Here is a 24,402-nt window from a genome sequence, read left to right on the forward strand (position 1 = left end):
TGATTACAGACAAAATAAAATAAAAATAAAAACCAATGTCACCCGCAGGGTGGCCCGTATCTTGCCAAAAGGTGACCACGTGTGACTTCTTTAAGGTCACACTGAGGTGAACAGAGCTGCTATCCACCAGGAGCGACTCCTTGAATATCTGCCTACGAGAGATTCCGATGAGAATCGTTCTACAGAGTAACCATGAAAAATATGCGTTTGCCTCAAAATGTCACCAAATGACGTCATAATGTCTCAAGCTTGACATATCTAGAAAGCACAAATCGAGGTGTTCAATTTGAGGCACTACACGATATGGTTCCTAAAACTTGAAAATTTGACCTTGGGGTCAAATATGTTTGACCTCAGGCGTTAACCATGAAGGTCAAGGCCAATCGCCACCAAAAATTAATCAGCTGAGCGCCAGACCTTGAACTATATTCCCATGAAGTTTGAAGACGATCCGATCAAAATTACTCAAAAAATAAGGGTTTCGTCGACTCCCCTGATTTGCGACAAAGTGACCTTGACCTTTGACCTTGACCTTCAAAATTTTGTGCGCTGAAAGGGATCTCTATAGGCCTCTGATTCGCGAAGTTACAAAAATTTCCAATGATAACTGTGCTCTGCAGAATTTTTTATACGTGATTACAGACAAACAAACAAACAAAAAAAACATACAAGCTGACTAACATATCTTGCAAAAACTTCGTTTTGGCAAGATAACAAAAAAAATAAAAAAAAAACATACAAGCTGACTAACATATCTTGCAAAAACTTTGTTTTGGCAAGATAATAAAAAAAACTCAAAATTTGATGTTGGATCGTTCCTGGTGGAACGTTTCGCCAACTTTCAACTTTGCTTTAAGTGGGAAGCATGGGGATTTGCACTGACACGCCTTCAACTTCACTCTAGTTTTAAATTGCATTTTAAAAATTGCTCCATTTCTCATTTTATAATCTAGCAAATCAAGTTATCATGATTCTACGTTTTAAACTTAGTGGAGGTATAAACCTCAGGTTAAGTGATGGCCAAATGCAAAGAAGGTAAGAGTCTCTTATAATGTCTGACTTGCTGAGTTCAAATGCTCACATCATCCAGAAGTTTATCCAGCTTCTCCTGCAGCTCAAAGAAGTAGTGGGAAGTGATGAGTCCTTCTTGGGATTTGTCGAGGCAATCACGTGCAAGCTCCACCAGCTGGTGGTGGATGAAGCTGAGGACTCCATCAGCCAGCTGCTGTAGGCCCGAACCAGGAGTATTGGAAGCCACGAGATCCTGTAGGCGTTCCTCCATCTGTGCCGTAGCCTATGCAGGATGCAAAGGAGGCCACACTCGCAAATTAGAACATCAGCTGAAAGGTCTTGGCTTCTCAATGTGATTTTGACATTTCAGATGCAACAATAACAATGAGATGAAATGTATACAAATCAAAATTGATACAACATCTCAGAGGGCCATTAAAATAATTCAAATTCAAGGGTCGAGTGATAAATTATGGTTGTCATCACGACGGCGAGTCTAAGATTTCTTCAGCTGTACGATTTACAGTAGGGAGTAGGTCGAGTGTGGTACAAACATGATTTATATTCACCACACCCCCCTATCTCCAAACACCAGAACAGGGAAAAGATTATGGATTGTACTTTTCTCCTCAACCTTACACCTCCTCCACAAATTTAATACTCTCATCCCAGAAATTTTGAAGAAAACCCTGAGGCCGAGAAATATATGGTTAACATTAAACAGTTCTATACATGGAAGCCACAATAAATTACCCAAACACTTGTGATCTCTTCTCAAGCTTGAAAATCGAGCATTAACACTTAACATTAACACTCGTCACATCTTACATTAATCACTATTCAGATTTGGCTGAGGCATCTTAAAAAAAATAGCAAACTCTTAAATTGTAGGAAAATCATTCGATGGTGAATCATCGATATACGAGCATTAAACAATGTACCAAATCATCACGATAACACTTGCAATTTGTGCGGCTTACAGTATGGACTACAGGTACACAATCTTGCCTCCAAGCTGTCGAGGGTAGGTTCGAATCCCGGCCCGGCTATAAACCGTCATCCTGGTGTTTCACAAGCAGGGTGAAATTATCAAAGTGTGCCGTCCCTCAGGTGGACGTTAAATGGTAATCTTGTCTGGCAGCATTCGTCGATGGATGTTAAAGATCCAACAGTGTCCTTCATGAAGAGTAGTTGAGCTATTGCCGGCATAATGAACAAATCACAAATTCTTGCTTTCACCTACAGAGGGCACTGCATCAGCGACACAGCTGCACTCTCATCCAATGATGCTACACTGCAGTCTTATGATATATACAAAAGAAGAAGACAAATTTGTGTGCACAATAAATTGAGAAAGGAAAGAGAAAAGTGAAAATAGTGGAGAAATGGGAAGGTATGAAGGTTGGGGAGGAGGGAGAGAAAGGAGAGGAGGGTTGGAAAGAGATGGGGACAAAGGAAGGACAGGGAATGGGAATACATAAGAAAGGATGAGGGTGGCATCACATATTAAATAATTTCAATATATATGAATATGTAGACAGCTCTTTACACCGAAGAGGGAAATCCTTCGGAGGATCGTGAAAGAAAGGAAGCCAAGAAACGTATACAAAATGGTAAATGCCAAAAAATACACAAGTAATGATCGTCAGTTGAGGACGCCAGGTGACCATGATGGACAGCTCACCTTTGGAAACCTTTCCTTGTAAACGTGATTCATCATCACAATCTCATTGTCGTACACTGATGGCGATCTTCCGGGACTGTCGACAAGAGATGCAACGAAATCATAAAGTAATCATTATAAATGTTTGCAGAACCGTCTCAAAAAAATTATTGATCTGCCAGTCTCCTCATCACGAGACCTCATGTGACAGCGTACGTGTAACAATGGATATGCAAGACAACACGAAACATATCGGCTCGTCACTTTCAGGATTGGGAATGAGCAGATTTTGCTTAATGGTGATGAATAAAATTTTCATTCTTTCACTTGCTTTACGACAATTTGGTTGTCAAAATCAAAAAAGAAAAAAAGATGATTCGCCCAAATGGTGTCACTAATATTGATTTCTCATTAAAGTAGTTGTTTATCAGGATTCAATGTGTATGTGTATATATATATATATATATATATATATATATATATATATATATATATATATATATATGTATATATATATATATATGTATATATATATATATATGTATATATATATATATATATATATATATATGTATATATATATATATATATATATCAGGATTCAATGAATATGCATGTAGGAATAAGTGAATAACACCCCCCAATTTCACTTAAACACAGCATGCATTTCTGATGATAAAAATACAGAAACCTCCTTATTAGTTGGTGGGTGCGAGTCAACTCTTCTGGCAGCTAATTTTTAATTGCATTATTCTCCACTTCTGAGGGAAATGTGTACAAGTTATACTTGAAAATTTTTTGATGTACGCTCAATATGCGCTATATCAAAGGGTCATGTAAGATTGTGGTAAAGTTTCAACTTCCTTCAATGAACGTTTTTCGATGTACGCTCTTAACAAAATGTGGAGACGAACGCACATATATATGTACGTACGTACGTGACCAATTGCTTAACCCCACGTTTAGCTTCGTGCGTGCAGGCTAACAATGTTGATAAGCTGACAATATGATGGAGCACCAAAAAAGGCTGCATTGTGGAACATGCTGTGCTCAAATGTGCCTGTGATACCATCTACGTGGTCACAAATAACAAAATATTTAATATGAGCAAGCCTTTTGGTCTGACTACTATGGACAGTCAAATAAGTATATGCTAGTAAGTAAATGTGATGTTGATTATCACTACACTTTTAGATTAAATAAATAAATAGAAACGATGTTAGCAAAATGCAAGACGAGAAAGAATAAATCGTATTTATTTATTGTTGCATTACCTGAGGCTTCGTGATCGAGGCCGAAGGGCAGGAGAGCGTCGGCCACCTGGCACCGGTGTACCCAATCCGCCCGATGCACCCAGTGTAACGCCGCTGATGGCTTCCTCATCGGGAAGACGTTCCGTGCTGCAGAAGTGGCGCGATAGAAAGTGCAGCTCATCAGCCGTCGGAGCGGCAGGTAGTTGGTGGAGTCGCTCCTGGGATGAGCAGGAGGACTGCATGTACATGGGATTGAAGAGGGGTAGGCATCAGAGCACGAGCGTGTTATGATTGAGATGGCTTGGCCCATAAAGCAGCATGACCTTGCCAAAATGATGGAAGTGTAGCCTTGGCGGTATTGTGGTTGCAGAAAATGCCACCATCTACACATTTAAATGATACAGCAGGTATTTAACATTATAGGCGACGTTTGTTATGTCCTCCCATGTTTACATCTCACTCGCATATTAAATAAGAGTCCTGTGGGACAATTCAGTTCATCTTAGCACGTTAACTTTACTGTACGTTGAAAGCTTGTTCGCACAATTCTCCTTCAAAGCAAAAGGGTCCAGCATGATACGCAGCTTGGATCCCTTTCCTTACCGACACAGCCGAACTAGGAGTGGTCGTTCCATAGCCCGATGATGGCAACGATGCAAGAGACCAGCGACGGCCATCCCTGCGACGTTACAAAAACAGAGCACACAAGCAATGAGTCTGCAATGACAAATTCTCTCAAACAGAGGACAATACTTTTACTTCATGATCCCTTTAGCTCTCTCCAACCTGCCTTTTAAATATGTTAAGGGAGAGTGAGGAGGGGACTTTAACTCACAGATATAATGCATTTATAGAAAAAAAAATTCCTTTTTTCAGTGTCCTTCCGTCAGACACAAGGAAACGTTTATTTCACTTTTGTCAAATCCATGAAATTCCCAAAAGTATACAAGATTGAAAATGTGTGGAACATCCGCACGACTATACATCGGCACATAAAAATTACCTTAAATGGTGGTCTGCCGCCTTGAATAAAAGGAAAAACTGACGTTTCGGGCCTTACCCTTCGTCGGAGAAAAAGAGAACCTTTGTCCCCATTGTTCTCTATTTTGCTCCAACGAAAGGTAAGGCCCCAAATGTCAGTTTTTCCTTTAATTTGAGGTGGATTGACCACCATTTAAGGTAAATTTAAAAAATCTATTATCACGTCCTTTACCGCCCACGCAGGTCGCCATTGGCATGCTAAAATTAGCAATTATATTGTTGTTTACATCTCCAGGGACTAAAATAATTTCACCAATGGATCAAACTTTAAAAATCCCTTTTGTGACATTCAAACATCCTTGGCTTTAGTGTGTATGACAAAGGCTTTAGATTAATGACTCTTACGATTCTGATGCAATGACTCGTGAAATTCCAACACGAAGCTCAAATTCGACCACTGCACATTAACAAGGAAAACTAGATGGTCATTTGTCTTTCGAAAAGACAACTTTATTTCTAAATCGGTAATAAGGATCTTATAGACGTCACGGGATCACCAAGATGTTGCCCTCTGGTCTCAGCAATGACTGCTACCTTTTGATATCGATTCCAATGCTGGGTGTGTGTTGGCAAGGCAGGTGGGAGGGAGACAACAAGGTGATGGGCAATTAGCAAACATTTGGGAAAGGACTACGAGTATGCTCCAAGAAAATGCAAGGAGCAAGTGGAAGCTACAGTTTGGAAGATGTAGTAAAGAGGAGGATGGAGGAGGATGATATCGAAGTGAGGACAGTCACCATGATCTCCGTAACCCAGAGTGAAAAGGAATCAATGAATAGGCAAACAGGTGAGCATCCATTACTGGTTCCATCAAGGATGAAGAATCGTGAAGAAGGATCATTCCAAGAAATGGGATTGAAGCACCCATGAACGAATCAAAATGAGACGAATGAGGAATACAACTGAAGCACCAGTTCACTCGTTCCAAAGTGAGGTAAAACAGTGAAATGGTTACAAATCCATTGGAAAAAAAAATTTATAATAATGAAGAAGAGCCAGCACCAACAGGAAAAATATTACCTGTCTGCCCTGTGAACATGGCTGCAGGGCAAGGATGCCACAGTGGCAAGATGAGACGAGGGAGAGAAACAGGCAGGAAGACAACAAGCAGACAGGCAGGGGAAAATAAATAAATAAATATCAACAAACAGTGCCGACAATCAGATAAAATTATTAGGTGGACAAAAATATAGACAAACCATCAGCCGTGGAGGCAAAAAGACAGCAGGCATAGAGATAACAGCATTTACAACTGATGTTTGCTTCGAAGAAAGTTGGACTGCAGTGAAAAGGAAACTACCAAGGTGTTTCATTAAAAAAAAAACACAACTCTATTAAAGTTATGTGAAACTTTTTTTTAAAAATACAAATTTGTTTCCATTGCAGGTTTGTATGAAGCATCATTTTGAGGGAAAACTGCAAATATCAGAGTCGTACTGTTAATTTTGAAGATGATTTGTTAGAAAAAATATCTATATTGTGGAGTCTTACTTTGCCATGAAGTCATTTAAACTGACTCAAACACGATTCAGAAAGAAGTTCGAGACCAGATTACAGCCATAGATAAGTCTGCTATTTTCCCATTGATAAAGAGGTTTAAATTCCACGGGACAGTCTAAAAGTCTTAATTGCTCAAAGTCTGGTCGCCCGAGGACTGCAAGATCACGAGAAAACATTGAAGCAGTTTTGAGGAGCCACAGGGAATCGCTGCATCGTCGGTCTCTTTGTGTGATGATGATGAACAACTTTGTGCGACGATGTGTGAATGGTTTGAGGAAAAAAATGCGTGGGGATCCAAATTTGCTGGGTAATGCGTGGTTTTCTGACGAGGCCCACTTTCTTTTACGTGGCCATGTTAACTCTAAAAACAATGTTTTTTCGGGTTCTAGTTCTTGAAAGGCCATTGCACAGCCAGAAATGCACTGCATGGGTTGCCATTAGCAAGTCTGGCATCGTTGGTCCTTTCTGGTTTCAAGATGAAAAAGGGAAATCAGTAACCGTTAACTCCTGAATGGTATTTAAAAGTTATTTAGAAGTTCTAGGTTGCATTCGCGAGGAAACGCCACATCAACAGGGCTGTGAAATGGTTTCAGCAAGATGCGGCCACACCTCACACTTCCAACAGATCGATTCAGTGGCTACAATAGGAATTCGGTGATCGAATAGTCTCGTGGAGAACAGATGTTGAATGGGCGCCCCAGTCTCTTGAGGCCCCAGTCCCAGTCCCCAGCAATTACCACCAAAATCAAAGCTATTCCGGTTCAGGAATGCAGCTAACTTATCGCCAACTTCACCAGGAGGATCCATTTGTGTACGCTGCAGCAGGGCAGCCATTTCGAAAATGTTTTGTGAACCGTCTTCAGAAATCACGAGTTTCATTTTTGTGTTACTTTATTCGACATAGTACAAAAAATTCTTATGTATAAAAGTTTCATGTCGTTTCAAAGGAAAATTAAAAAAGTATAAAAACAACTTTGGGTTGCTTTTATATGAAACACCCTGTACTTAACTCAGTATAACGTTAGCCTTTTGCCTGCAGCGAACCGAGCTGTAATCAATTGATTTCTTAAAGTTCAAGGTCATTGTGAAAGGGATCATTGAATGTTGATGGATCATATTTTATGAAGGATACATTGCATGTGCAGGAAAAAGACACAACAAGACGGCAAGAAAAGTGTATGCTCACAAGAAGCCAAGATAGAGGGTTGGGGTTCGGGGAGGGATTGTCACACAGGCCTCACCTGCGAGCAGTAGCGAAAGAAAAATGAGCTGGAGCACTGGGAGAGAAGCTTCTTGGACTATCCAAAGGGCTGCCACCTGCCAAGAGATAAAAGTGCTTTCAGAGATTAAATTTCCCTTGGCTGTTTTGCTACGATTGGGGCGTGAAAGTAGATGAGTAATCGGGTCTCATTGAACCACTCTTAAAAGGTACTTGCTTGTTTGTTGATATTCAGTTTGAGGGGTTTTCACTTTTATTCAGTTTGGGTACCACTAAAAACTGCCTTTTTGATAGAACCATTTGACTGTCAAAATTAAGTGGAATTGATGGCATTTTGTGTGATGCAGAACAGGTGAGGCAGGGAGATTACTCTCACAACGAAGATTCAACATCCACCTCTGGTTGGGTTTTTCCCTGAATAAGCAGACTGGTGTTTTTAATAATTCAATAATGACATGATAATTCTCCTTTGGTTAATTTGGCTTGGGATCATCTATGTATTGTGGATGCATAGGGAGGGAACATGGGGGTCATTAAAATAAGGAATTTTAAAGAAAAACATGAGAAAGATAATGAAGGAAACGAGAGAGAGAGAGAGGAGTGGGGGGGGGGGAACAGAGAGAGACAGAGAGAGAGAAAGGGGGGGCAGATGATGATGAGATAGATAGACAAGAAAGAGAAGGCAGAGTGCCAAGTGGAAAGGGAAGAAAATAGGAGTCAATAGGGAAGAAAATCTGGAGGAAAATATGAGTCAAAGGAGGGAAGGAAAGAAACAGGAAGCATATGGAGACATGGGTAGGGGGATTAAAAATCTGTCCAAATTTACGCTGATCCCTTTCCATAAGCTTAGAATCCAAATCCTTCATCCTGAGCCGTCTTAAGCTGGGTTTGAACCAAAAATCTTCTTGACGTCAACTCGGGCTTCAGAATTCTCCACTGTTGCATTATGCAGGTGAGAAAAGATGGCTTCGTATGGAAAAATGAGTTGGCCTCTTTATCCTTCTCATCTCAACCAATGCCTCATGATGCTCAGAACACATGTACTAATCACATATATATGCTCTGTATTTGTTCTTGTTTGTAATTCACAAGTACATCAATGTCTACGATTGGTTTTGTCCTGCACAGTGATTTATGGTTCATTGATGATGACATGAATAATGTTCATTGATTTTATGCCATTTGTACACACATCACACAAGTTCAACCACAAGTGGTAGATTATCGATGTAGCGACTGCACAAGACAAAGCCTGACCATAAATCCGACAAAACTCTGGAAAGTAATGAAGCAGGAATTTTGACTTTGACCAGGGTAACTGGACAGACTGTGGAATTCGTCATTCATCAGCATTACAATGTCTTCCAAATGTGCAACGTTGGAACTTACCATTTGCGCCAAAGAGCCGAATTGAAAGCTCTAATTAAAACAGGATGGAAAAGGGGAAATGATACCCTCAAGGCAGTCAGTCATTCAAGTAACAAAATGGAACAAACTTAGTCGAGATGAAGATTTACTTGCAACAATACAGGCCACAATGCTGCATACTTTAAAGGCCACCTTGGGTGTTGTTAAAATGACAAACTACGGTAACTCATCCACTTTTGCTAATTGACAGAATCTCTTGATAGTTTTTTTTAATCTTCAGCCAAAATGAATTTTTCACAATTTATTCAGGGAGCCTGTGTGTGCCGGGAGTAGAAGGGAGAGGTTTTGGAAACGTATGCTGAAGGTTTTGGCGAAGGGCAAGTCCAAGAGAAGGTCCCCTCCACACGGCAGAATTTTGTATTCATGCCACGGCTCTAATTTCAATGAGATTTTAATGTGTGAATGTGAAATTTCATGAACCTGTAAAAGAAAATGGCAGTCATAGGTTTAAGGTGTGAAATCACTCAACTAATTTACATATATGCAAATTAGGTGTTATGTATGGGACAATTTGAAATGGTGATGGAGTCAGTTAAACCAAACTTTACAACAATTTTTTTTTTAAACGTGGACATGAACACTCTACCATGCTCTTTTAATACACAAGGGAAAAATTGTTCATCTCATTAATTATGCAAGTTGGGCCTGTTCTTAACAAGCGATGTCCCATACGTAACAAATTTACATGGATTTTTTAGGATTACAGTACAAGCTCAGGAAAAAAAAATTTAATGCAATTTTCAGAGGTTCCAATGCATCATGTAATGGTCATATATCCTGTATTTCTAGCTTAAAATCTTCTTCTTCTTCTTTCAGCTTCTCCCGTTCGGGGTCGCCACAGCGGATCATCCGTATGATCCGCATAGTGATTTGGCACATGTTTTACGCCGGATGCCCTTCCTGACGCAACCCTGGTCACCTCTTACGACACAGGGATATGGTATACCTATTTTAACCGGGGTATACACCGGCCCAGTATACTGGTACTCATTTTGCCGACCTCGGAAGGATGACAGGCTGAGTCAACCCCCTGGTGTATTAATTCAGTGGCCCAACGGGGCTTGAACTCAGGACCTTTTGGATCCCAAGCCGCTGCCCTAACCACTGCGCCAACACCAGGCTTCTAACAACTGCGCCAACACCAGGTATTTCTAGCTTAAAATATAAGTTGATAACTCGTTTACAAGTAATTTTACACTGTTACGTATGGGACATCACCGTTACGTATTGGACATTGCTTGCAAAGTCTGTGGGAAAGACTACTTCAACATCGCCAAGATGTGACCACTACTTTGTCCAGTAGACATTTTGGGCATTCATGTATTCTCATGAGACCCGGCCCAGTTTAAGGCAGACTAAACAAAATGGGATCATTCCATTTGTAAGGAAGGGACGTGTAATCTCCTTTTGAAGAAGATTTGAGTTTTTGTTTATCATTATTTCAGGCACCTCTAAGTTTCTGGTTTTTCTATGAAACATACTGGAATATGTATTTCCCTTTTACACAAAATTAATACCTTCTTCTATTTCCTTGTGTAAGTGGAAGTAGTCCATATTTTAACTACGTTGCCAGATTTGATATTTTCAGGCTAGTTGATAAATGTTTCCATCTACATATAGTTACTTATATTGAATGTACAAAAGCCATGAGGTCCAGAGACAAATCGAAACAAAAATCTATATGAGCATTAAAAAAAAAAATTAGCAAAAAATTACTCGATGCAAATTATTTTGTTTATTTTCATTCCTTGTACACACACTAAAACAGATCTGTCCTACATGTCCTGTCCGGGTTTAATCATTTTATATAGTACATTTTTGTGTATGTCCGCAATAAAGTTGTGCATTTGATTTTCTTCAGACATACTTGCAAACCATGGTTAATATGATTCTAATTTAAAATCATTTTGCATTTTTAATACTTAATAATCAGATAATCACTTGGTTTCATATCCTACGACATGAATTGCTGAGTTCCTAATATAATCGTTAAATGTTGGATTCTTGTGTCAAAATGTGCTCAAGCCTGTTGATTGTGTTATGAAAGGCAATTTACACCAACAATATATCAATCACATGTAAAGCCGATGGAGAATTTTGTCCTATACATAACGTGTCCTTCGTTAACACTAATTAATTGAGTTAACACTCTTGACTGCTGTGTATTTTTTTCTGTAAGAGAATGTGTCGAGTTACGCAAGCGTTTCAACTTTCTCTACACTGAAAATTCTGCTGAATGATAAAATACTTTCAGAGAACTTTTAACTTGAACAGATTTCTCTGAAAAATCGTGTTTGTTGCGGTCCCACATGTAACGCACCATGTTTTCTTTAATTACATAATCACCCCAAGGAATAATGACATATAAATTCTTGTGGGTGTTCTCCTTGCAGATGCCCAACATTAGAATAAAAATCACTGAAATCAATAACTATCTTAATTGCTTTTCAGAGGGTTAAACTTTCTGAATGTCCCATACATAACATGCGCAAATTATTGGACTTGCCCCAAACAAAACAAAACGTGTGTTTTAGGTTGAAGAAGTTAAATCATTCGAACTGTTGTGTCTCACTGTCGGCCAGGATAGGTGAGCAAACAGCATTTCAAAATTGGCCTCCAAAGCCAGCCACTGACTGGACATCCTCCGTCATACAAAGTCCTTCCTTGGCACACTTGAACTCCTATCCACCTACAAGGCCTTCATCCGCAGATTCATGGAGTACTGCTCTGCCCTCTGGGCTGGCTCTCCTGTCTCACATCTTGCTCAGCTTGATGCCATGAAAACCAAGGCCGTCAAGATTATTGGAATCTCCGCAATGAAGCTGAGTTCATAGGCCTATCACTTCACCATCGCAGACAAGTCGGTGGTGTTTCTGCCATCGCAGACAAAGCGGTAGTCTCTGCCATCGCACACAAGTTGGTGGTCTATCGGTCTTCTGCTTTCTTTCAGGTCTTGCACACTCTGCTCTTTCCGTGCTTTGCTCCCCCCTCCCCCACCCCCCAGGTTTCTGCAGGGTTCACACGGTCCACCATCAACCCCCTTCTGGTGAATCTCCAACTCCAAAAATCCAGACTCACTGCTCATCTCCACTCATTTGTTCCTCTTCTTTCATCAACTTCCACAATCTCTTCAATCTCATTCTCCCCTCCAGGTCTTCAAGGTAGCTGTTCTCCATCATTTCAAATCATCCCCATCCAAAACCATGATCTTTTCTACCCTCGTTAACCCACACCACAAACCCACCTTCTTCCAAATTAACATTTTTTCCTTCCTGAGTGTTTGCTTCTGTATCCATCTCTCATGACTGCTGTGTATTTAATCCTTCCCTACCCTCTTTCCTCCACACTTCCCTTATTTGTCTCAGTCTCCCTCTATTGTACCCTTCAACCCTGCTGTTGATGTTTCCCCCCTCTTTCTCCTGTTCCTCTTGTTATGTTGCTTCCTGATTCATTGAGTGTGCTAGCTCTTCCATGCGCTTTGACTTTGTATACAAATGAGAAAACTGAACCAAATGCTGATGAACAATTCCAAAAGTCCCTTCGCCAAACACAGGTGCTCGCATAATGCCAGGTGTTTGTCATATTAATGCTCGATGCTGAGACATTTGATTTTTACTGAACACAAACGGTACCCTTTTGGTTCCGTATAGAAGTAAAAATCACAGATACAACTTGAAATGGTTAAAAAATAAAAAATGATAAAAATAAAAAAAATTGGATTTTCTTTTTGCAGAATACAAAAAAACAGTTTTGGAATAATGAATCTCAAATTATTTATTTATTTATACATGGTGTAAGACTCATGGAGGAGCTGCAACACAAAATTCTCTCCAGTCAGTGGGCCAATCAATGAGACATTTCCCCTTTCCCAAGGGATTCCAACCCACAGGGTTTGTCCATGCTCTATTCATTTCAAATGCTGAGTCAAGCAAGGAAGCAGCACGTACCATTTTAAAAGTCTTTGGTATGACTAGGCTGGGATAAGAATCGAACCACCGAGCTCCCGGGCTCGGAGCTGATGCTGTAACCATTGTGTCGCTGAGTCTGGTGATAGTTATCCCCATGCTTTTTGGGGGGAAAAAAACGGTGGGGGATGGAGGGGGTTATTGTAATAGACTCTGTCTCTATCTCTCCCTCTGTCCGTCTGTCACACTATATCCTTTTAAACGGTTGGGCAGAAATTCACCAAACATAGCTGGAGGCAGGAGAGAAGTATCATTTTTGGCCCCGTCCCTGGGGTGGGGTCAAAAGGTCATTTACCAAAAAATGCAATTACGGGTACATTTTAAAACATTTTTCAATGAAACTTTGTACACGCAATCAACATTGAGGGACGTATGAAATATTTAACGATTCTTTGGATTTGACACCCGGTTAATGCCCCAGAATGTAGGAATGATGGAACTTTTAGCAATCTTTCAACATTGCTTTCGATGGAAAGCATGGGAATTTGCGATGGCATGCCATCGACCTCGCTAAAGTATATTCTGTCAATAATATTAAACCCTAGCTATTTAAACAAGGAAAAAAAGACATAAAATGTTATAGCCCCCGTTATTTTAGTAATTTTACTGTCGGAAGTTAAAGGGCTAGCCCATATTTATTTACAACTAAAATGTCCGCCAGTCTACCAGTCAGCCATCTTTGATTAGATCATAAAATAAAGTGAGGTGCAAGCGTATGCCATCGTGTATTGTACTTATGTCAAGATTGAACAAAATCGGACCATGCATGTCTGAGAAATTGTTGGGGACACATTTTAGTAACAAAATGGTCACCAGTCAGCCATATTGGATCTATTCTCGATAAAAAATGACGTGCATATGCAAGCATCATTTATTATTTGTTTGCCAAGTTTGAACAACATCGCTAAATGCACATCCAAGAAATGGTTGAGGACGTGTTCGATACTGGGTTTTTTTAACAACTAAAATGGCCGCCAGTCTACCCGTCGGACATCTTTGATCAGATCACAGAATAAAGTGAGGTGCACGTGTCAGCCATCATATGCTGTGCTTGTACCAAGTTTGAATAAAATCGGAGCATGCATGTCTGAGAAATGATTGGGGACACATTTAAGAAACAAAATGGCCACCAGTCTGCCATCTTGGATCTGATCTCGAAAAAAATGGCGTGCATATGTAAGCCATCATTCGTTATCTGTACGCCAAGTTTGAACAAGATCGGTAAATACATGTCCAAGAAATGGTTGAGGACATGTTCGATACCGTTTTTTTTCTTTTTACAACTAAAATGGCTGCCAGTCAGCAATCATTGCTCATGACGTGAAACAAAATGATGTGCATATGTAGTCCATCATGTGTTGTCTTTGTGCCAAGTACGAATAAAATCGGTCCATACACGTCTGAGATATGGTTGCAGAGGCACGAACGCACGGACATGAAAATTGAGACCAAATCCTTAAGTCCCCGTTCCGGACTAAGTGCAATGGGGGCAAATAATCTCATTCCTGGAAGGATAGGAATAACGACGTTTTGCTTACAATTGGAACAGGCAATTATTATTCATTGCCTATTTCAAGGTGTTTGTGAAAAAAAAACAACAATAGAAGGGCAGCATATAAACTAGATATCTGCAATCGCAAAGCGATCGCCAAAAGGGGAGCCTCCCCGGGCTTACTCTTGGCCCATGATCCAATGATGGCCATAATTTTTTCGGACCACCATATGACCTTGACCTTCAATATTTAGGGATACAGTGAAAATTAAGAAAACGTATCCCCATCTACAACCCATCCATAAAACTCAACCTCATGGAAATTGGTGGAAAATTATTCAAGTTGTGATCAAAAAGGTGTTTTTGTTAATTAGGTCACAAACCAAAAAAAGTAGATCAAGAAACCCAGCTGTTTCTTTGACACAAATCAAATATCAGGTGCAAAACATCAGTGCAGGTACAATATTATGATGCAAGAACATCTTGGAAGGCCAATCAGTTTTTTTTGAGATTCCGCAAGAGCAAAACTGAGCGATTAAAAAAGCTATTATTTTTTTAGACCACCATTTGACCTTCATCTTTAACTCGGAGGGGTATCATATCAATTAAGCATAAATGCACCTTCCTTTAGGATATCGAGAGAGGGCAATTTCGTTATGATCAGACATGCCTCAGTTGAGTTATGGTGAAAAACGTTAAAATGTCTATAATTGGGTCGTGACCATAAAATTAGGTCAAGTTCAAAAAAAATTGTCAACCCTGCCTGTATACATTGTATTCCTATTATTGATGCAAACTTTCATTCTGAAAGTCAAGCTGGATTTGAGAAACAGCTCGGAAATTGGCAGAAAAAAAAATGGAGAAAAACCTAAACGGAGGTTTAGTACTCCTCAGGGTGTAAGAGATGGAGATGTAAGATGGTTGGGGTGTACACCTCGGGGTGTAAGAGACCTTTAACCTGGAGATGTGTGATGTAAATTGATTTTAAATGGGTCTTGTTCGAGCATATCTAGAGAGGGTAAGTTATTCTGATCGGACGACCCTTGGTCGAGTTTTGGTGAAAAATGTTACAATGTCCATAAACGGGTCATGACCTTAACATGAGGTCAAGGTCAAAATAATTGTCCACCCTAGATACTTTTTATTGCCCTTATTGATGTAAAATTTCATTCAAAAATTTATTAGACACTGGCAAAAAAAAAATTGAGAAAAACCTAAATGGTGGTTTAATGGTCCTTGGCATTCTTAATAAACTGTGGTACCATTAAAATTGAGGGCACTAATTGTAGAAACAAACTTTACAACTGCTACAAGCCTCTGCTGATCTGATAGAGGAGGCTTAATAAAGGTACATAATTTCATGGCTGGAGAAGCTGGATGCAATGTTCAACTGTTTGCTTTTTAAAATTTATATAAAGAAACATCATTTCTTCATTAAAGATATTCAATAGTGCAATTATGAACAAAATGTTTTGTAGAACGAAGGAAATACAATTTCATAAAATATCATGCAGCGCAATACTCCAAAATGTGACAAGATGAGTGCCAATGGTGAAAGAATTGTTGAGAATTTTCAGCATGTCGTAGCTGCACGTGAATAGATCACTGTTCTGTTCACGTGCAGCAACATGCTCATGCATGTGGGAGAGATCTCCCACATGCATGAGCATCTTGCTTCGGTGCCCATCTGAAAACTCCTTTCAGATGGTAATTCTGGTGTGACCGTCATGCACAACAGCCCAGCAACACATTTCTTAATCTGTGCAAGGTGCAAGACTACTAATCTGTGCAAGGTGTGTGTGTGTGTGTGTATATATATATATATATATATATATATATATATATATGCATATATATATATATATATATATATATATATATATATATATATATATATATATATATATATATATATATATATATATATATATATATGTATATATATATGTATATATATATATATGCATATATATATATATATATATATGCATATATATATATATATATGCATATATATATATATATGTATATATATATATATGCATATATATATATATATGCATATATATATATATGTATACATATATATATATATATATATATATATATATACATATATATATATATATACATATATATATATATATATATATGATAAACACACTCTACCAGTCAGAAGTTTTAGAACACCCCCATTTTTCCAGTTTTTACTGAAATTTGAGCAGTTTCATGTTTCAATGTACAGTACTCTTAAATTTAAGCATAGAACAAATAAAGAATTGCAGATAAAAAAGAAATCATGGAATCCTTTTGTTGAACAAAATTTAATCTAAATCTTTGACTCATCAAAGTAGCCACCTTTTGCAAACACAACAGCCAAACAAACTCATGGCATTCTTTCGACAATGGAAATCAAATATTGTTCAGAAAGTTTTTCCCAACACTGTTGCAGAAGTTCCCACAAATGTGTTGCACTTGTCGGTTGCTTTGCTTTCACCCTTCTGTCCAGTTCATCCCAAACCAGCTCGATGGGGTTCAAGTCTGGAGACTGTGCTGGCCATTCCATGATTTGAAGCCTACCGTCTTGTTCTTTTCTTCGAAGGTAGTTCTGACATAGCCTGGAGGTATGTTTTGGTTCGTTATCTTGCTGTAGGATGAACCCCTGACCAACTAGGCGTAGACCACAGGGTATTGCATGGCACTGCAAAATGCTGTGGTGGCCGTTTTGGTTCAGGGTGCCAGTCACTCTGTGCAAGTCGCCGACTCTGGATCCAGCAAAAGAGCCTCAGATCATCACACTTCCTCCTCCATGTTTGACAGTTGGTGTCACACACTGAGGAACCATTCTTTCACCTACTCGACAGTGTACAAAAACCCTGCGTGATGAACCGAAGATTTCAAATTTTGATTCATCGGTCCATAAGACCTTCTTCCAGTTTTCAGTAGTCCACTGTGGTGCTTCATGGCCCAGGCAAGCCTCTTTTTCTTATTTTGCCATCTTAGCAATGGCTTTCTTACTGCCACTCGAGCTGTCAAACCTGCAGCTGAAGTATTCTCTTCACAGTTGAAACTGAGTCTTCCTTACTTCGACCAGTGTTAAGCTGTGCTGGAAGCTGCTGTCCTCTGAGCCGCCCATCACGCAAGCTGTTGACTCTCAGAAACTTGTCTTCTGATTGTGTTGTGGCTTTGGGTCTGCCAGACCTCTTCCTGTCAGTTTCCTCCAGTTTCCAAGTACCTTTTGATGGTGTAGAAAACTGTACTCATTGACACCTTGGATTTCTTTGCAATTTCTCAAAAGGAAAGACCTACACTTTTAAGGGTTATGATGGTCTGTCTGTCTTCCTTTGTTAATTGTCTTTTTCTTGCCATTATGATTGCAATATACTACTTCCTGCAGTGAAATTGTCCAAATAATGCTTCAGAGGGTGGAGCAACACAGTCTGTTTCAACACTGCTTTTATACAGACAGAGGGTTTGTAACTAATCAGCAAAAGTTTGGACACCTGTCAAGGAATTGTTTGCATCAACTTTCAAGGCTTAATTTACTTCTATTGCTGCAGAACAGTGGCAGTTGCGAACCTATTACTTGTTCCCTGAAAAGGGCCTTTTTTAACAACTCTGAAATTTACATTATTTTTCAGTTTTTGGTAACCTAAACGTTTTTTTTTGTTTGTTTGTTTTTTTTAAACTTCTGGCAGTTTATCGCTTAGCTTTGTACCATTTCAAGTTATTCACTGGACTTGAACTGCTTAAATTTCAGTAAAAACTGGGAAAATGGGGGTTATAAAACTTTTGACCAGTTGAGTGTGCATGTATGTATGTATGTTTGTATGTATGTATGTACGTAAGTATGAGGATATGTGTGTGTGTGTGTGTGTGTGTGTGTGTGTGTGTGTGTGTGTGTGTGTGTGTGTGTGTGTGTGTGTGTGTGTGTGTGTGTGTGTGTTTAAATGTGTGTATGTATATGTACTTCATTTAATCCCAGGAAAAAATGGTATAGTTATACCCATGCTTTTTAAGAGGGGGGATATTGTCATTGGCTCTGTCTGTCTCTCAGTCATGCTGTCTCCTGCTAAACGGTTGTGCAGAAATTCACTAAACTTGGAAGTTATGATCACCACATGGCAAGAAGGTATGAGAGCTGTATCATTTTTGTCTCTGCTCCCTGGAGTCAAATCCCCAAAAATGCAATTTCAGGCACATTTTAATACATTTCATGGAATTTTGTATATGCAATCAACATTGGGAGACACGTGAAAGATGTAACGATTGTTTTAGGATTTGACCCCTTGTTCATGCCCCAAGTGGTGGGGCCATGGGGTTACCAGGGGTCAAACCGGGAAAAAAGTTTCAACTCAAAATGTGATATTGGGTCATTCCTGGTGGAACTTTTACTATCTTTGAACTTTGCTTTAGTGGGGAAGCATGGGGGTTTGCGATGGTATGCCATCGACTTCGCTCTAGCACTAGTTGTCCTCTCATATACTTCCTGTCAGTTTAAGTCTATTTTAGAATTACTATAGGTTACAGTAAGGATTGTCGGTAACTATAGGTTACGGTAAGGATTGTCGGTAACTATAGGTTACGGTAAGGAATGTCGGTAACTAAAGTGATTACAAATTTACTTGCAGTAGTCTGCAGAGAATAACTGTTTAAAATGAGAGTTAAAATCACAGTTGGAAGTACAGTGAAGGTGACACTATTTTGCCTGGGGAATTTTTATTATTGATCAGTCAAAATGAATTAAACACATAATTACCTTAAAGTTATTAATTAGTTGCATTGATCTGTTTTCCAAACTCTGTATTCTCACTTTTCAGTGTCTTGAAGTGATCACTATGCCTGGTGTTGGCTTAATGGTTCGGGTGGTGGGCTTGGGATCTGAGGGTCCTGAGTTCAAACCCCACTCACCTATTGAATTAATACGAGGTGGGGTTAACTCGACTTGTCATCCTTCCAAGGTTGGCAAAATGAGTGCCAGCATGCTGGTATACTGTGGCGGAGTGGCGACCCGTCCAGGATTGTGCCCAATTGCCAAGGAGACTGCTTAAGCAGCACCAACGCTCTGTACAGAGTATGGTCCCAATGGATGGATGGATGGAAGTGATCACTGATACACTGTATTCTGCAGATTCAATACCTTAACCTCGTTTCTCTCTCGAGTCTGTTGACGCAAGCGAAATACCACTTTACATGGATACATTTATATTGATTAATGACAGTGCTGTGAAACAGTGAGGGATCTTTTTGCTAATTGAGACAATATTGATAAAAAAGCACTTCAGAAAAGGACAGCCACACGTTCTCAGTGCCACATCAAATGGCAAGTGAAGTAACAACAACCTTAAGGTCTGAAGAATGCCAAGGAAGAACATCATCTCGTTGGGGAGAAAAGATGGTTCTTTGGAGTCCAATATTTTCAACTATTGAAGACCGAAGCCAATTTTTTTTTGAAGACAAAACACTCGTATTTCCCATCATATAAAACCATTTTGGTGTGCTACAACTCGCAGTTCATCAACCAAAAACGCATCAATTTAACGGTGAAATCAGACATAAAACAGAGAATGATGGGCGTGCAACCTCAGCGGCAATGTCGACTCGTTACTTCAACAAGCCGGAACATGCGAGGATGAACTGCTTTAAACTTCTGGCACATAAACCCCACTAAAAACGCTTCAACGATTTGTGGTTGTCGAGAATCTGGAGAGGAAAAACAAAAAGGTCGAATTTTTGTCTTCCATCCAATAGCAGGCAGCAAAACAAAAACCTCCTGTGGAAAGACTGCATATGCGTCTGATAAGCAGGCCTGCTGGTCTTCTTGCATTTTATTCATCACGTGTCTAGACAGTAATTGTGCCAATTATGTTCCCATCGACGGATCTTTTTTGCAAGCACCAGCTATCTTAAACCTTTCCCAATGAAGATCACTGATGATTATGAACAAGGCAAGTTAAAGAAAGAGGCAAATCTCAAACAATAACTTCTCTTTGTTTGGTACAAGTAATTAATAAAAAAATCTGCACAGATTTTCGATGAAAGTGGTGAGCTACATCCAAACAAAATCACTATTCCTCCGCCTGTGTCTCACCTGTGTGCGAAACTCCGCTCACCTGTGTGCCCGTGAAGAGGCGAATGAGGCCGGGGTAGAGTCGGTGATGTACTGCTCACGATGAGGCTCTTGCGGTTACTCGTCCGACAACTACAAGGAAAACAGAAGGAAAACAGCATCCGAGTCAGTGTACAGACTATGATTTATTGAAACTTTTATCTCTGAGCGATGGAGAGCTATTGAAAGTGGGAACAAAGGTGATAGTCGAGGTAAGAAAATGGAATTTGAAGCACAAATAAAATCGAAGTTCTGGCTACCACAAGTGTTGAGGCTCTGTAAAAAGCTATTGGAGCGACTACTATGTTAAACGGTGGCGTTTTAAAGATGAATTAATAATGATTGAGCGAAGTAGTCTAAATTATCTGACAACTTGTTTGATCGATAGTCTTGAAATGCAGCTACCTCGTGTTTCAACAACAAAGTCCATACAGTGAAAATCCCAACAAACAATGCTTAAGCTACTTAATTCTGCCACAAAAGTGTTACCCTCCACCCCAATCACCTCTTCTTCTTGTTCTGTGTCTGTCTTTCTCCGCAGTCAGGCATCATCCAATGCACCTGCTTGCATTATGCTGAGATGAGTGTTCATGCAGTCAGTTGATTTCTAAATTTTAAAAGTGATCTGAGAACAGTTCTGGAATCGTCTTGATGTGTAAAATCCGAATTTACACATTGCCAGTTTTGAATTTTTGGGGAACCTTGGTTTAGGTGCCCATTTTGCACACTAGGCCAACTTCCATACGAATGTCCATTTAATAAACTGCAAATTGTCCAAAAATTTGTTGAGAATACCTCAATACTGGTAAGGATGTGCAAGGGACATGTAGGTCTGTTAAAGAAATACAGCAAATGAGGTTTAGGAGCCCATTTTCTGAATTGGCATAAATTCACATGAAAATCTTAAAATTTGATTATCACGAGCCTTGTAAATGTTTAGGAGTGTAAAAATTTACTCAATAATTTGAATTACTTTAGTAATCACTTTTCAAATATGAATAATGCCCAAGCCAAAAAAATTCCATTGATATTGATATCATGGGCCAGATATTGTGTTGGCATCTCCTTTGAATGGAGCGATTGTTATATTTTGAAAAAAATGGACTTTTGCATATTGTAGTGAAATTAACTTCAAAAGCCAATTATCAAGCTTGTCCTCTGTGGATTCAGTTGTCCCAAAATTGATCGTTATTGAATACAAATCCTTAATTCTTCCCACTGATGAATGCAAGTCATCTAAAAATAGACGCTACACACATTTTAAATAATGTGACTGTCAATAAGTGAACCCTTATCCTTGTTGACGTGGATGAAGCTTTACAAAGTTATTAGTTTTATACAATATTTGTTAAAGGTTGCAGCTATCAGTGTATTGATCTTTCCGAGTGGAACATTTATCAGTTGGAAGAACAGGTTGATTCATCAATTTGTGTGCTGTCCCTCGGATGGATGTTAAATGGGTGTCCTGTCTGCCGGCATTAGTTGGTGCCACCCTACATATCACAATGTTCAATTTGGGATTCTCTTCAAGGTCTTCCTCGTCGGATTTGATTCCTTGAACGCCTTCTGGTTCAGTATTTTCACAGCACCTGTCCCTTGATGCATGGCAAATATCTTAGCAGGGCAGGTTCTCTTTGTAGCAAGAACATTACCAAGTGTCGCATGTCCCTTGACCATTGTACTCGACGAGTGCCATGATTGCAGATGGTGCAAGCACCTGTAGTCAGTGGTATTGGGCTCCAGTGGATGTGCTTCCATTTCCAACTGAACCGTCCGCTCTTCACATCAAGAAGTGGTATGTGTGAAAGATTCATGAACATGTTGTTACCTCGAGGTCTGCACTAAGGCTTTCAGCACATGCTGCCTGAAGGTGTTGTGTGTCGGGGGAAGTTTCTCCCCCTCAGTCATGTTATTGGTGAACAGATGATAACGAGCTGCATGGAGTGGATGAATACCTTTCGTATAGCTTGAAGCCACAACTTTTGAAAGGGTTTGTACTGCAGTGTTTGACAGCTGTAATGTTTACCCAAATTATTGAAAACTCTGAACGATGTCTTTTTCATCCAGTGTCTAATGTCAGATAAAGATTCCACCATGTCCTCTTTCCTCATCCATCAAATGGTATTACAGCCAGTTAAAGCATGCCAGCCCAACAATCCTGCTGCTTCCTCATGTCAAATGTAACTGAACAGCCAAGCGATGTCAAACGTCCTATTTTGTCAAACTATAGATGTGTGCAAGGAGAGATTGGCTGTAGTATTACAGGGGTTGCTGTACATCGGTATCTGGGCTCTATATGTCAATTGTTTATTGAGACGATGCGTGAACTTCAAAGCGGATGGCATGTATCATCGGCTTCACCATGATTCATCATCGGGGTCTTCACTGGCTCAACTTTTCCTTCAGTGTTTGTATGCGTGGCACTGGTATGAATACTGTCACCTGTGAAGGCTGATTAAAGTTTTCTTTCAATTGTTGAAGCTCTCCATAAACGCATTCTCCTTGCACCACTGACTTTATCGCCAAGTCCTCGAAGACATCTTGTGTAGCATGAGTGGAGACCCCTGTGCGAAAGAGGCCACAACTGCAGCACAAAATCTTCAATCATCCCACACCGACCGGTTTATCAACACCTTCTCCTTGATGAAGCCCCACAAAGAGCTGTCTGGGGTCTTTATATCTGGACTACATGGTGGCTACGGCAGAGGAGTTTTGGTGGAGACGTTTTTCCAAAGCGTTTCACGAAAGCTGTTCGTACATGAGTAATTGTTTGGTTTGTGGGCACCCTTTCATGCACACAAACACAAGCAACCAACCGCTCTTCGACACTCACAACTTGTGTCCGCCATGTTGTCTAAATTTCTACTGACTCCCACTTTGTGAGTCAGTGTTTCCACACACCATGGTGGGGGACGGTGGAGGGAGGAAGGGAAGGAAGGGAAGGAAGGGAGGGAGGGAGGTGCGAGGAATATTGCAGGGGTAAAACGACTTTCAGGCCACTCTGCAGAAACTGTTAGCAGATAGTTTTCAACATTTATAAATCACCTTAGCCTGTTTTCACACATAAGGAATCCTACTGTGCTTGGAATTGTAACTAGAACAGCACTATGTAGAGAATGTACCTCTGCCAGGGTGAACAGTTTACGTTTTGTATCCCCCATTGATAGGTTAGATCTCGATCCAGACCTGAACCAAAATCTAATCGACTTGTTTTTATCATCTAACCAACCCACCTAGTTTTGTCATACTCCGACCATAACGTTTCGATGCATCGTGCTGCATTTCGTTTTTGGCCTTATCTCTCAATGGCGAAGAATCGCTGAAAAATGATAGTGTCTGGATCTGGATCTGGATCTGGATCGAGATCTTCAGCAAAATTTAATCAATTCGTCCTCATCACACACCCAACCTGCAAACCAAGTTTCGTCCGAATCCGTCCATAACTTTTTGAGATATCCTGCTCACAAACAAGCAAACAAACAAGTTCAGACAAACAGACAGAGGTGAAAACATAACCTCCGTCCACCTTCGGTGGCAGCGGTAATAGTAGTTGTGGGATATTAACGAACACTGAAGAAGTACAAACATTTTAAGAGTCTCACATTTGAGACTCTTATTTGATATCCTTTGTTGCATAGTACTGCTGTGCTACTTTATTTTATTGTTTAATCTACAAGGGTGTTTTTGTAATGTTAACTTTTAAAAGGAGATAATTTTTTTT

General features: G+C 39.8%; 1 protein-coding gene across 26 annotated transcripts in view; it reads right to left on the reverse strand.

Annotated features, from left to right (window-relative positions):
* LOC147025441 (microtubule-associated serine/threonine-protein kinase 3-like) overlaps positions 1-24,402 on the reverse strand; it is a 397,627-nt gene that overhangs the window by 112,202 nt on the left and 261,023 nt on the right. For 16 of the 26 annotated variants that reach the window (XM_085886417.1, XM_085886408.1, XM_085886407.1 and 13 more), the window contains 8 exons: positions 20,686-20,774; positions 7,710-7,785; positions 5,989-6,009; positions 5,503-5,523; positions 4,531-4,606; positions 3,949-4,163; positions 2,696-2,771; positions 1,082-1,294 (listed from right to left, as the gene is read on the reverse strand). In XM_085886417.1, the coding sequence (XP_085742543.1) occupies positions 1,082-1,294; positions 2,696-2,771; positions 3,949-4,163; positions 4,531-4,606; positions 5,503-5,523; positions 5,989-6,009; positions 7,710-7,785; positions 20,686-20,774 (787 nt within the window). The remainder of the gene's footprint in view (positions 1-1,081; positions 1,295-2,695; positions 2,772-3,948; positions 4,164-4,530; positions 4,607-5,502; positions 5,524-5,988; positions 6,010-7,709; positions 7,786-20,685; positions 20,775-24,402) is intronic. The other 10 variants (XM_085886419.1, XM_085886416.1, XM_085886432.1 and 7 more) reach the window with 2 other exon arrangements.

Source organism: Eptatretus burgeri, chromosome 6 (assembly GCF_056783735.1).
Source record: "Eptatretus burgeri isolate ZD-2024b chromosome 6, Ebu_testis_v1, whole genome shotgun sequence".
In the NCBI taxonomy this organism is placed as follows: Eukaryota; Metazoa; Chordata; class Myxini; order Myxiniformes; family Myxinidae; genus Eptatretus; species Eptatretus burgeri.